We start from the raw sequence: 14413 nt of genomic DNA, 5'->3' as shown, positions 1-14413 counted from the left end.
TAATGAGAGTTCCTGTGGCTTCACATCCTTGCCTGCATTTGATGTTGTCAGGGTCCTGGATTTTTATCATTCTAATAGTGGTATCTCATGATTACTTTAATTTGCAATTCTCTAATGATAAATGACACTCAGCATCTTTTCTTTTGTGTATTTGCCATCTGTATGCCTTCTTTGGTAAAGTGTCAGTTCAGATTTTTCCCCCACTTTTTTTTTTTTAAATTTTTTTAGCATTTATTTATTTTTGAGACAGAGAGAGACAGAGCATGAACGGGGGAGGGTCAGAGAGAGAGGGAGACACAGAATCTGAAACAGGCTCCAGGCTCTGAGCCATCAGCACAGAGACCGACGCGGGGCTTGAACTCACGAACCGCGAGATCATGACCTGAGCCGAAGTCGGACGCTTAACCGACTGAGCCACCCAGGTGCCCTTCCCCCACTTCTTAATGGGTTGTTTTCCTACTCAGGGTCTGAAAAGTTTTTTGTATATCCTGGACACCAGGGCTTTTTTTTTTTTTTTTTTTTATCAGAAATGTGTTTTGCAAAGATTTTTCTCCCAGTCTATGGTTTGCCTTTTCATTCTGTCTTTTGCAAGGCAGAAATCTCTAATTTTATTGAAGCCCAACTTATCAAATTTCTTTGTCTCTCACAGATTATGCTTTTGGCATTGTACTTAAAAAGTCATCACCAAACCCAAGGTTTATATTTTTATATTTTATATTATATATACATTTTTCATATTATATATATATAATATATATATATATATATTTCCCCTATATTATCTTCCAACAATTTTATAGTTGTTGGTTTTATTTGGGTCTATGATGCATTCTGAGTTAATTTTCCAATGGTATGTGTTGAAAAGACTATCATTTCTCTACTGAATTGTCTTTGTGTCTTTGTCAAATATTGACCATATTTGTGTGGGTCTGTTCTGGACTATCTATTATGATACACTGATTTATATGTCTATTATTACACCAATACCTCTATATGTACTATCACTTTTTTTTTTTGAACGTTTATTTATTTTTGGGACAGAGAGACAGAGCATGAACGGGGGAGGGGCAGAGAGAGAGGGAGACACAGAATCGGAAACAGGCTCCAGGCTCTGAGCCATCAGCCCAGAGCCTGACGCGGGGCTCGAACTCACGGACCGCGAGATCGTGACCTGGCTGAAGTCGGATGCTTAACCGACTGCGCCACCCACTATCACTAATTTTATAGTAAGTCTTGAAGTCAATTAACATCAGTCCTCAACTTTCTTCCTCTTTGTTGTTGTTGACTATTATTTAGGGTCTTCTGCCTTTCCATGTAAACTTTAGAATTGACTTGTTGATATTCACAAAATAACTTGCTGGGATTTGGGCCAGAACTGTACTGAATCTATGCATCAAATTGGGAAGAACTGACATCTTGATAATATTCAATCTTCCTATCCACGTACATGGAATCTCTCTCCGTTTATTTAGTTAGGATTTCTTTTATCACTTCTATCATTTTCCTCATGTAGGCCCCGTACATTTTTAAATTCCATCCAAGTATTTTATTTTGGGGGGGCTGATGTAAATGACATTGCCTTTGAATTTCAAATTCCGATTATTTGTTGCTGATATATAAGAAAGCGATTGGTTTCTGTATGTTAACCTTATATCCTGCAACTTTGTTGTAATCACTTATTACTTCCAGATTTATTCTTGATTCTTGGGATATACTTTTGATTCCCTTTTACTGTCCTATTGGCATTAGCTAGGACTTCCAGGACAATATTGAAAAGGAACAGCGAGAGGGGACATCCTTGCCTTGCTCCTGACTTGGTGGTAAATCACTTAGTATGATGTTAACTGTAATTTTTTTTTAGATGTTCTTTATCAAATTGAGGAGGGTCCCCTGAGTTCCTAGTTTGCAGGGAGTTTTTAATCATGAACGGTTGTTAGATTTTGTCAAATGCTTTTTCTGTATCTATTGGTAGAGTCATATGGGTTGTTGTCCTTAGTTTGCTGATGTGATGAATTACGTTAATTTATTTCCAAACATTAAATCAGCCTTGCATACCTGGAATAAATCCCACTTGGTAATGGTATATAGTTTTTATACATTATTGCATTTTATTTGCTATTTTGTTGCAGAAATTTATATATTCATGAGAGACAGCCTGCAGTTTTCCTTTCCAGAAGAGATACTAACCTGTAGTTTCCCTTTCTTGTAATGCTTTTGTTACAGTTTTTGGTATCAGGTTAAATGCTGGTCTCACAGAACGATAAGGAAGCATTCCCTCTACTTTTATCTATAGGAACTGAATGTAAAAATGTGATACAATCTCTTCCTTAGATGTTTGGTAAAATTCACTAGTAACCCATCTGAGCCTGGTGCTTTGCTTTGGAAATTAATTACTGATTTTTTAAATAGACACAGCCTTATTCAGATTGCCCATTTCTTCTCGTGTGACTGTTGACAGATTGTGTATTTCAAGGAATGGGTCCATTTCACCTACATAATCAAATCTGTGGACGTAGGGTTGCTCATAATATTCCTTCATCATCCTTTATTGTCCTTTATTCCTACTAAAAGTAGTAATAATCAGTTTTTCATTTCTGGTATTAGTAATTTTTATCTTCTCTAGTTCTTTTTAGTTAACCTAGTTTATTTTTATTGATCTTTTCAAAGAACCAGTTTTTGTCTTCTTTGATTTTCTTGCTTTTCAATTGCATTATCTCTTAAGTTTTACTATTTTTCTTTTTTTTTAATGTTTATTTCTGAGACAGAGAGAGACAGAGCATGAGCAGGGGAGGGGCAGAGAGAGAGGGAGACACAGAATCAGAAGCAGGCTCCAGGCTCCGAGCTGTCAGCACAGAGCCCGACGTGGGGCTCGAACTCACGGACTGTGAGATCATGAGTTTTGTTGCATCCCGCAAATTTTGATCACTTTTATTTTCTCTTTTTTAGTTCAAAGTATTTTACAAATTTCTTAGGCTTCTTTGATCTGTGTATTATTCAGAAAAGTGCTGTCTACTCTCCAACAAAGTGGGAGTTCTCCAGTTATGGGTCAGAAATTTTTAGGATAAGTCCACTGTGGTCTGCGAGAATATTTTTATTCCTGTTCCCTTCCATTTAAGGTGTGTTGTATGGCCCAGAACGTGGTCTATTTTGGTGATTGTTCCGTGTGAGCTTGGGGATGCGTACTCTGCTGTTGTTGCATGGAACACACTCCAAACTTCAATCAAATGCAGCTGATCCCACTGAACTCTTCAGTTCAACCATGTCCTCACTGAACTGCTGCCTGTTGGGTCTGTCCACCCAGATACAGAGATGCTGAAGTCTTCACTGTAGCCATGGGTTTGTCTATTTATGCCTGAAGACTTATGGTTCCTGCCTCATGTATCGTGGTATTTTAGTAAGGCAGGTATACATTAAGAACTAGGTCTTCTTAGAGAATCAACTCCTTTATCACATGTAATCCCTGATAACTTTTCTTGCTCTTAGGTCGGCTCCATAAGAAAATGTAGCTATTCCAGCTTTTTTAAAAATTAGTGTTAGCATGCGGAGCACCTGGGTTGCTCAGTCCGACCTCGGCTCAGGTCATGATCTCACATCTCGTGAGTTTGAGCCCCGCGTCGGGCTCTGTGCTGACAGCTCAGAGCCTGGAGCCTGCTTCGGATTCCTTGTCTCCCTCTCTCTCTCTGCCCCTCCCCCACTTGTACTCTCTCAAAAATAAACAAATATTAAAAAAATATCAGTGTTAGCATGGTGTATCTTTCTCCGTGTCCTCACTTCTAACCTAGGTCTTTATATTTAAAGGGCATTTCTTATAGACCACATACAGTGGGTTTGTCTACTCTGAAGGTGTAAGTGGAGCAGGTAGGTCAATGACATTTACAGCGATTTGTATGTTTGGGTTACTGTTTAACAGGTTGTTACTCTTACCTATTTATTGCACTTATTCTTTGTCTTCTACTCTTTTTCTGCCCTTTCCAGTTTTAATTGAATGTTGTCTATGATCTGACTTTTACTCCTCTCTGGGCACATCAATTATACTTCATTTTTTTTTTACTTTATTACGTAGTTGCCCTTAAATTCACAGTATGCATTTATAAATAACCCAAGTCCTCTTTCAAATAGCACTGTAAGACTTCAAAGGTAGTACAGATGTTTTATAACAGAGTACTCTCAATTCCTCCCTCCTGCCTCCTATAACATCACTACCATTCATGTCACTCATGCATTTGCACCCAGTGCATTGTTCCTATTATTACTCTGAACAAACCTTAATCTGTAAGATTAAGATGTATAAAAATAACAGATTCTATTTCATCTTCACGTAACCCTTCTCTAACATTCTTCCTTTATGTAGATCTGAATTTCTGACCCCGCCACTTGCGGTCTACTGATGAGCCCATTCATCATCTCTGTTACAGTTGTCTCTGACTTCTAGCATTGCCCTTCCATTCTTTCCAGGTTGTCCATCTCTCTGCTTCCAAGGCCCACCCCTAGTTCTCCCTGTGACTTCATTTTGCTGACGGACCAAACAGGGGGTGCTGGTTTTCCATTTGCTAAGCTTCTTTCTTGTACAGATCCGTGTGAAGTGTCCATGCTGCCATGGAAGCCGAAACTGTCTCCTCCACTCCATTTTACTGTTATTTCTCATTTCTCCGGGACTTACTCAATCTTCCTTTTCCAACTTAAGTTAAATGCTTATTTCTTCACTTTCCAGGATTTCATATTACCTAATGTAAACATTTTAGGCTATCAATTTCTAGGTAACACTTTGCTGTACCCGACAAATTTTGACTATTCTTTCACCTGAACTACAATAGCCTCTTAACGTCTCCCTGCTTTCAGACAGGAACCCACCCCACTTCAACCAACCTATCCCACACTACCTGCTACACACGGACACTTCCAACATGCAAATCTGTCATTTTCTGTTTAAATGACTAGGCCCAGACATCAAAAATGAGTTCGTTTTCATTAGTTTTGGACAAATAGGCCTTTATGGTCTGTCTTCAACCACATCTTCCATCTTCCAAGTCTCTCACAGCCGTGGTTCTAGCGCGGCTCCGTGGGATGACACCTTCTGCTGTGGCAGTTTTCTACGCCTGCACTGCCCGGTGCAGCAGCCACCGGTCTTAAATACGGGTGGCGAAGCAGAAGAACAGAATTTTAATTTTAATTAACTTAAATGTAAGAGGTCCCATGTGGGTACTGGCCACCACACTGTGTGGTGCAGCTGGACACAGCTGGGCCTGTCTTTCACGGGGAATACCGAACCAGGTATGCGGTCTGATTTAGTGCCTTCTACTCTTACTCTGCTGTGCAAAACATGTCCTGATTTTACTAAGTAATGAAAAAACTTATTTCAGACAGAATCGGATCTCAGCGTCAGGAAGGATGTTAAAATCAGTGAATTCAAGCTGACTAGAGAAGGAAGACCTTCTCCATGTAGGAAATTAAACTGTAATGTCAAGGAAGGACTCACTATGGGGTAAACACACTCTGTGGAGGCAAACACAGCGTGTTCTGTATTCTTGGCTCACCGACAGTGCACAGCAAAAGCGCAGCACACGGAAGTGTCTGCACACGTGTTGAACGGGACACCGGCAACTGATCGCTGGAGTAAGTCAGACTGTAAACCGTCAGCAGCGCAGAGCCAGCCTCGGGAAGGGGTTCGCACGTGGAAGTTTGTAGCTCATATCCTCTCTCAAGTTTGAAAGAGGAATTTCATTTTTACCACATAGCAGTGGTTCTCAAACTCTTAGACCCAAAGGATGTTTTTTAAACTGTTAAAAAGGGGCGAAAACATTTTAAAAGCTTTTGTTTATAGGACTGACGTCTTGATGTTTACTGTATTAGAAAGTAAACTGAAAAACTTTTTAAAATGTGAGATTTCACAATCACCATCTGCACCAACTGTCAGAACGCAGCACGTGTCCAGCAGCCTCAGGAAAATCCACGTAGGACCAGGAGGGGATGGGTGTGGACACAGCAGATCATGTGACAGTGTTACTCTGGCAACAGTCTGACCTCACAGATGTCCCTGGAGGGTGGGGGTCCCCCTGGGTCCCTGGACCTGTCTCAGTCTGCTGCGCAGGAGGGAGACAGGGCTCTGTGGTGTTCCACCCGGAGTGTCGGGCCCCTGGAAGGCAACCTCTCTGGTCCAGGCACACATATGAACTGGGATGTGCTTTTTAAAGCTGTGTGTCAGCTCACCAAGAGACAAAACCATCGTTTTAAACATACTATAGTAGGAAACTGTATGCTCCATGTTTATTTTAAGGTATCCTAGTTGGTCCTGGTAGGAATAGAAACAACACAAATCTTCAAGTTTTTTCTAGGACTCGTGGTTGGGGGAAAAGGGTGTAAAAAAACAGCTAAACTCCCTTTAAGCTCCACCCTAGACTTATTCAGTAAGAGTAACAGACTTCCTAATACAGAGTTTGACATTTTCTAGGTACTCAGGAAATGCCTGTTTGTTCATTCATGCATTCATTCACTTTCCAAATCAAATTTAAGTTTCCAAATAAAGTTATTTTAAAAAGAGAAAGGTACACACTACTATAAAGAATTCCAGTAGGACTTCATTACAATGGAAGACCATGGGTTTGGAAATGAAATGGAAAAGTATAGCCAAGAGAGATTAAATTTGAGGCTATATGGTTGACTGGATTGAGTGTTAATTAGGGCAATTATCAATGAGATAATAGAATTACTTCTTGGTTGATGTCATTTGATCACTAAAGCATCCAAAGTACCTCTGCTGCAAACTGAGTGGTCTAAGAATTTTAGAAAACAAAATCTCCTGAGGGCCACAAAACTTTTTCTTTTGAGTCTCTTAAATCTTCCATGCTGGCTCAGGAAAAAACAAACCAGAAAATCCTGACACCTGTACACTGGCCATAGACTACAATAAGCTCTTAAAGTTTCACATCATATTTTAAAAAATGATATGTGAATATATACTGTAAGAGAAAGTAACTTACAGTGTATTAGTGAAATGTCTAAATTAAGAAAACTCATGACTAGTCTATTTTAACAACAGGAAATAGCAGAGAATAAGGTCATGAGTGAGACCATCAAATGGGCTGAATCGTGACCCACGAGCCCTCACGAGCACTCCTCCAGGGTGGCCACCACGAGACACTGGGGAGGTGCTCTGTGTGGGTCATAGGAGATGACAGTCCTGATGAAACCCCGCTGAGATTCACAAGCACATGCAAAGAGCTTCTGGATAGGTTTCCCCTATATGTAAATTAAGCAGTTATTATTTATTCAAAATTGACAGTAGTATGAATTTTAAAAAATTAGAAGTCTATAAGGAATAACATTTTCATAGTATTCTTTACACAGTGAACAGCAGGACAAATCCTACCATCTTTAACTTACAAAAAACCTTAATCCTCTAAAGAGGAACTGGAGACCATCACCCACACAGCTGGAGGGCACCAGTCACCAGGAATTCCCACGTCACGTGCCCCCATGCTGACCCAGCCTCAAGGTCCTGTTGCTGTCACCTTCTAAACAGATGTCAGATCTTACTGGCATGGATGCCTCTCCTAAACGTGCATCAATCTCAGAGTTTTTCCAATTCCTCTACGTGCAATCCATAGGCCATAAAGCTGCCAAAGTCTTTCCCAAACCCTAAATCCTCTCCTCTTGTGCCTTTGCATAAAATCTTCAAGGAGTACCCTGTCATCTTCAATATAACGTCTAAGTTCTCAGGCACAGTACACAACAGATCTCAAAATCTGGCCATCCCGCCTAACTTCTTGCTTTTCCCCAAATGTGCTATGCTCCTTCACCTTCCTTCCTTCCAGAACTATCAACTAGGCACCATTTTCGATGCTTGCCATACATGAATAAACAAGAAAGACCCTGGTCTTTGTGAGCCTTACATTCCCACGGTAGACAGACAGGTGGATAAATTGGTACACGGATTACTAACATAGGTAGCAAAATGACAGATAGATGGACAGATGACAGGCAGGTAGGCAGGAAGACAGATAGCTGATAGTGCTGGGGTTGGTAACTCAATGGACACACATGAAATCAGGAGGGGAAGGGTAGGGACTACACACAAGGTGATACCGTGTCTTACCATTTTAACAGGCTGGTCAGGGAATGCCTCACAAAAGCAGTAACCCTTGAGCACAGATCTGATGGAAAGGTAACAAGCAATGTATATACATGAGAGAACATTCTAGGCAGCAGGAGCAGGGAGCGAAAGGCCCCATAGCAATCAGGTGCTCAAGAAACATCCAGAAGCCAGCAGAGCTGTGGGAGGAGGATGATATGAAAGACCAGGGAATAACGGGAACCCAGACCACACAGACGGTAGATGCGAGTCTTACTCTCAGACCGACGGAAGCTACAGGAATACAGAGCAGAGGAGTGTCACCAGCTAACACTAGGTCACTGGTCCAGCTCTTCCCTTGGACTGTGAGCTCCTTTGCCCAAAGCAGGCTGAGCTCTGAGCTCATCCCCGAGTCTGGGTTCTAACTGGGAAGGGCAGACACCAAGCACAACAGGTGTTACACCACCTCATGGGGATGCTGTCTGATGTGAGCAGAGATTCCGAAGGAGGGCTCCAGGTGGCCTGGATGGAGACAGGTGCAGTTTCCTCCACTACCACCCTCCACCCACGCTTCCCTCCCACATCTACTCCACTCTCCCTACACAGGCTCATGGAAATGCACCTGAGGCCAAGGCAGCTCCAGCACCGTTTCCTACTTTGTCAACCTCTCTCAACGACAGAGGTTTTCTTTTCTCTTTGAAAAGAAAAACAATGAGGCAAGCAGCACCTCTCCTGTCTCCTACAATAGCCAGGAGGATTAGCAAAATATACCTTAGCAAATGCCAGGTAAACTTAGGGTTATCTTCCCCACCCCTCCTCATTAGGAAACAGAGGTAACACAGGAAATAGACTGTGCTATGTCTTAATTTCCAGTTAAAAAAAAATTTAACACAGAAAGTTAGAGCCTGGAGAACAAGACAAGTTGCAGTTGCAGTCTTCTATGTGGTAAGAAGCCAGATAACAGACCAGACAAAGCTAGACTTGCACCGTTTTGATGAGCTATTCACTGGGCTATCGTTAACAATCACATACCTCCCTGAACTTCTAGTTTCTCATCTAGAAGATGGAAAAAAGAACACTTAACTAGTCTCTGTGAGAACTGAAGATACCGGTGATAGTAAACGTGTGTCTACACGTACATGTCTACACATCCGCATGTGTCTGTGCGTGTCGGTGTCCACGTGTGTCTACATGTGTGTCTGTGTACAGATCTACACATGTGCCTACACATGTGTGTCTATGGGTCTACATATGCACCTGTGTGTCTGTATCTGTGTGTGTACCTATGTGGTTACGCTTGTGGGTCTACATGTGTGCTGTGTACCTATGTGTCTACATGCGTCTGTGTTTACACGTGTATCTACATATGTATTTACTTTGTGGGGTTATATGTACATTGGTGTGTGTATGAGTGTGTGTCTATGTATGTACCTGTGTCCACTGTACGTACGTGTGACTTTGTATGCATCTATATGTGTCAGTACTTGTGTGTCTACTGTATATGTGACTGTGTCTACGTGGGTGTCTATACCTGTGAGTCCCCCCTATATGTGACTATGTGTATGTTTATGTGAACCTACTTGTGTTTACTGTACGCATAACTTGTACCGTATTGTATACACACGTACAATACTAACATAGTAGCATTAAGACAGTGAGGTAGCTGAAGCATTTCACAGAAAGCTGACGGCCCGTGTGTGCCTGCCTCCACCCTCCCGGCTATCTGAAAGAGGCCTGGGACACCAGAATGAGGATGGGTTCCTGACACATGCTGGCTGTTCACACATCTCTGGAAAACAGAAGGTGGGGTTGAGAACCAGCTCCCGCTTCATTCCATCCCCACACTGTCCCCACATCCAGGCGTCCTGGGGGTGTGTGGCAAAGGGGCGGCCCTCAGCATTGGCTGCCTTTCAAGCCCACTCTTCTTCCGCAGATGACGACCAGTGATACCCTAAGATCTGCCCTACCTCTTCCTCCCTCCTGGGAAGGAGTACAGCCAAGATGTCAGGGAGACAGCTCTGTACAGGAAAGGGTGGGGGGTGAGGGTTCGTCCCGTCACCCCCACTACTGGGAGGAGGCGTGAAACAGAACCGAGAGCCTTATGTGGTCGACCAGCCCAGCCCTGGGGTGAACTGCCCGAGCTGCCTCGTGCCGTATCCTCGGATTCCTTGTCTGCAACATGAAGGCGCAATAAGTAAGTCACCTGTTGGTTATAAAAACCACAGGAGACAGAGCCTGTGAAAGCGCTCTGCTAAATAGAAAGTAAAGCAGAAACATGATCTTTTAACTGCTGTCATTAGCAATCCACATGTGGCCTGAATAATGACACTTACTGACAATTTTCCTTAAAAACTGTAGTGAGGGAAGCAGGAAAAAGCAACTGGAGTGTAGGTGTCAGGAAAAAAATCTCTCAAAACATAATTAAAAAATTCATCACTGTGCAAGTTTCCTGATGCTAAATTAGTGAAAGAAATGCAAGCCAGCCAAACCCAGGTGATGGCTCCAACAGAACGGAATTGCTAAGACACAGCACCATAAAACACAAAAGAAGTAACAGAGAACATAGAAAAGTTTAAGAATTTTCTTTTTTGAAAACTACTTTTTTGAAAACCAATCCTGAGGTTAAAATGAAAAATTATACTAGGAACCAAGATAATAAAAACCAAACTGCAAAATTTGTCTCCCGGGAGATTACTGTTCAATTGTCACTAATTTCTAAATAGCAGACAGTATCTATAAGAATGTGTAAAGAGTCACTGTTTACTGAGCTTTAATGTGTACCCCCGAGGGTATATTTGTTTATGAGGTAGAATGTCACCAGCTATGATCACACAACCAACCAAAGGACATTCAAACACACCGCACCTCTGCCTCATCACCACACAGCTGCTGCAGACATGCACCCACCCACCCATCCATTTCAGCATCACATCACAGACTAGGGGGTCAGTGACCTCACGGCCGCATGGTGCCTTACCCGACCGATAGCGCTCATCTCGTGACCCTGAGGACCTTCGGCGGTGATAGCGAGTGGAAGAGGCAGGAGTGACTGGAGCCCGGCGCTCAGGAGGCAAAGCTTGATCCACCCCTGGGTTAAGGGAAACAGTAAAGTAAGATAAGGCTTTACTTGGCAGTCAAAGTTCATCCACTTTGCAGAGTAAATCATTCGGAAGAATAAAGCCCTGACTCACTGCATGCCTACAGCCAAGCTAGAGCTCACAAGGGCATGGCCGGGGTGGGGAAGGTTGGGGACAACGGACAGGAAAGGGAGAAGTGTCCTGGGCAGGGGCAGGCTCATACCCCGACACTACAGCCTTCAGACACCAGCACAGCCTCCCTTACAGCACAAATGTCTATTAGGTCATGTGAAGAGACTCAAGTCTCTAGAACATGGGTAAGAAAACTAGAGCCCAACAAATCAAGTTGTGATTTTCTTTATGTAAGACACATACAGGAAGGGTTATATTAATTCTCAAGGAAATTTAAAATCACATTTATCATTAAGTTACCTATGAAATAAATTTTATAGGGTATCAACACCACAATTCAGGTACCAGGATTGAGCATAAATTTTCATCTTTGCTCATTCAAAATTTCTAACTCTGAAACCTTATTCCATTTGATGTGAATAGCTGAAAATTTTTTATTTCAATATGGCTTTGATGAATTACCTAAAATGATAAAATGGTCAGATAAAAACGACTTGATAGGTATCTGTCAAAAGCTGACCTAAATCTGGCAACCATGATACCTGTTGGACTTCGGAACTAGAGCAGCAAGAAGCACAGTCTAGATAAAACTAAGTAAGTTGACGGGAAATATTTCATCATTACAGTTCAGAAGTAAAGACATTCTGAGCACTGCGCAAACAGTAATTGTTGCTTCTTCAGAAAAGGACCAGGCAAAACCTGGCAGAGAAAGTAAACCAGAGACAGCAGCTTTATCAGAAACTATTTATGGTTTTCCACGATGGCTCCGCGAGAGTTATTTCCATCAGGGATTTAATACTTCTCTCATGCTGGTGATTTCTGCACCCCAATTCTTTTTTCTTGAAGTAGGATCTACACCCAATGTGAGTCTTGAACTCACAACCCTGATATCAAGACTTGCACACCCCTCTGCACCTTAATTCCTGGTGGCATGTTTGTGGTAGATGACAGGTTAGGTTAACCTCACTACGGACTAACTGTACTCGGTGAACTGCGTAAGCACCCCAGCCCACAGTCGCCTGGTGAGGTTCTGTGAGCTCCTCGTCTAGCAGGCGTATTGACACTTCTTGACGACACAACAATTCACAGCTACCAAACCTCATCCAGTTGTAGTCTACAAATCATCTTTCTAAAAAAGCTACTCTGGATTCTCATTAAAGAGATACACAGAATTTATGACATCAAGGAGTACTATTAAGTCATAATGAAAATTGGTCACTTAGCATTTACATCCATATTTATAAGCATGGTTTTAACAATCCCTCTTAATTACCCATTTTAGACAATACACGACTTCTTCACACCAGTGTAGCCGTCACTACACCATTATTAGGATCATGAGTCAGTAGTGTGCTGCAAATACCCTTCTAATCTTACGTGCTTTTATTATTCTGCGGTTAATATCTATCTTTGGGCTCCATCATCTTGGTTTTCAATGTACTTGTTAAATCCTTCAAAATATCCCAACAGAAATGAAAAAATCTTTCCAATGCATTCCTCACTGAGGGCAATCACTGACAACCTGGTAACAGTCTTAGTTTGATTTTCTTTTTCCTTAGAGACCCTCCTGGTGGATTCCCTCCTGTTCTAACCCCAGCTGGCTGGTCCACACCTGCTGTATAACCACCAGGGAGCACTCCTGCCTCCCAGAACTTGCTTTCGCCTAGAAGACTAAGCAAGATCATGTATAAATTTGAAATCTTGAAAACGTGTATAAATAGATTTACTTAAAAGTTACGTGGGAGCGCCTGGGTGGCTCAGTCGGTTAAGCCTCCAACTTCAGCTCAGGTCATGATCTTGTGGTTCTTGAATTCAAGCCCCACATCAGGCTCTGTGCTGACAGCTGAGAGTCTGGAGCCTGCTTCAGATTCCTTGTCTCCCTCTCTCTCTGCCTCTCCAACCCCCTTCCCCCCGGCCCGCTCACATTCTCTCTCTCTCTCTCTCTCAAAAAATTTAAAAAAAAAATTTTAAGTTATATGCATTATTACCTCAAGTATTGTTCTTAAGTTACATGCCATTCTGATGGTATATTCTTTACAAAAAATCTGTTTTTTTCTTTTCTCCTCTACTTCCACAACTTTTTCTTTCCTGCCACCAAAGGAGTTGCAAGCCTGTGTCTTCTGTGGTGAGGTTATCACCGTATCTACCTGCAGCAGATCTTTTATCTGAGCTGTTCCATTTACCCAAAGAAGAGCCCTCCCCAGTCCCCCGTCTTGTGAGACACCTGTCAACACAGAAGCATTTGTCATTTGGGGCTGAAGCTGTTCTCACCCTCCAGGGCACATGCTCCAGTTCGGCACTGCCTGGTACGCCAACTCCAGAGGTTCTCAGTTCCATTTCTCCAGAGAACGAACATCTCTGGGGGAGTGGGGAAGACGTGGACCACCTGGTTCCAAGGCGCTAAGCCTACCCCCTCCCTCCCTCATGGTGCCCATGAAACCAGAGCCGTCACTTGTCACTTCCTCCCCGCTGCTAAACTTGGCACCCTCGTCATCAACCCCAGAGATCATAAAACCCTGTCATGGACTCTCCCACTCTTTCGTCCTGTGGATGACACTTCATCCGTTTACAGACATCTTAGTGCAGTTCCAGGAAGCAGAGCTAAATGTGCATATTCAAGCCGCTGAGGTCAAACAGTGCCTGATTTATGCATATATCCAAGTCTGGCGTTCAATTTCAGCCATGCCACAGACCTAGTGCATTCAAACACGCTTCCTGGAATTAACTTTCACCCCGCTCGGGTCCCCAGGTGGCCACGTACTTCTGGGAAATGCAGTCACGGGACACAGACCAGTGCCCGCCTGTCCACAGAGGTGCACATCTGTCTTCAACCAATTTCGCATGCAAACACTGTGCACGTTTACAGGCTTCACAGGCTGAAGTTCACAGCTTACAAGTTTTAAGAGGAATGAGTTATTTTGATAAAAGAAAAACAGCTTCAACAGGTCACTGGCAACAGAGCATTTAAAACAAACTGAAATATTAGCGTGGCATGTGCATACCCACCATTAATTTTAATCTGGCCTCACTGCGAATGAAATCTGAAGTACCGTCAAGGTATGTTCTGATGGGAAGAAGCCATCAGTCAAATCTGCAATTGAAATCAGAATTTCCAACGTGTCACCACAGGAGGACC

General features: G+C 42.6%; 1 protein-coding gene across 7 annotated transcripts in view; it reads right to left on the bottom strand.

Annotated features, from left to right (window-relative positions):
- DIP2C (DIP2 acetate--CoA ligase C (putative)) overlaps nt 1-14413 on the bottom strand; it is a 415544-nt gene that overhangs the window by 186140 nt on the left and 214991 nt on the right. For all 7 annotated transcript variants that reach the window (XM_086715073.1, XM_086715079.1, XM_086715076.1 and 4 more), the window contains one exon: nt 11046-11156. In XM_086715073.1, the coding sequence (XP_086571199.1) occupies nt 11046-11156 (111 nt within the window). The remainder of the gene's footprint in view (nt 1-11045; nt 11157-14413) is intronic.

The sequence above is a fragment of the Puma concolor genome, chromosome B4 (assembly GCF_028749965.1).
Source record: "Puma concolor isolate L17-30 chromosome B4, mPumCon1.1.hap2, whole genome shotgun sequence".
NCBI lineage: Eukaryota > Metazoa > Chordata > Mammalia > Carnivora > Felidae > Puma > Puma concolor.
Note: the sequence above shows the minus strand (reverse complement) of the source record. Positions and strands in the feature narration are given on the sequence as shown.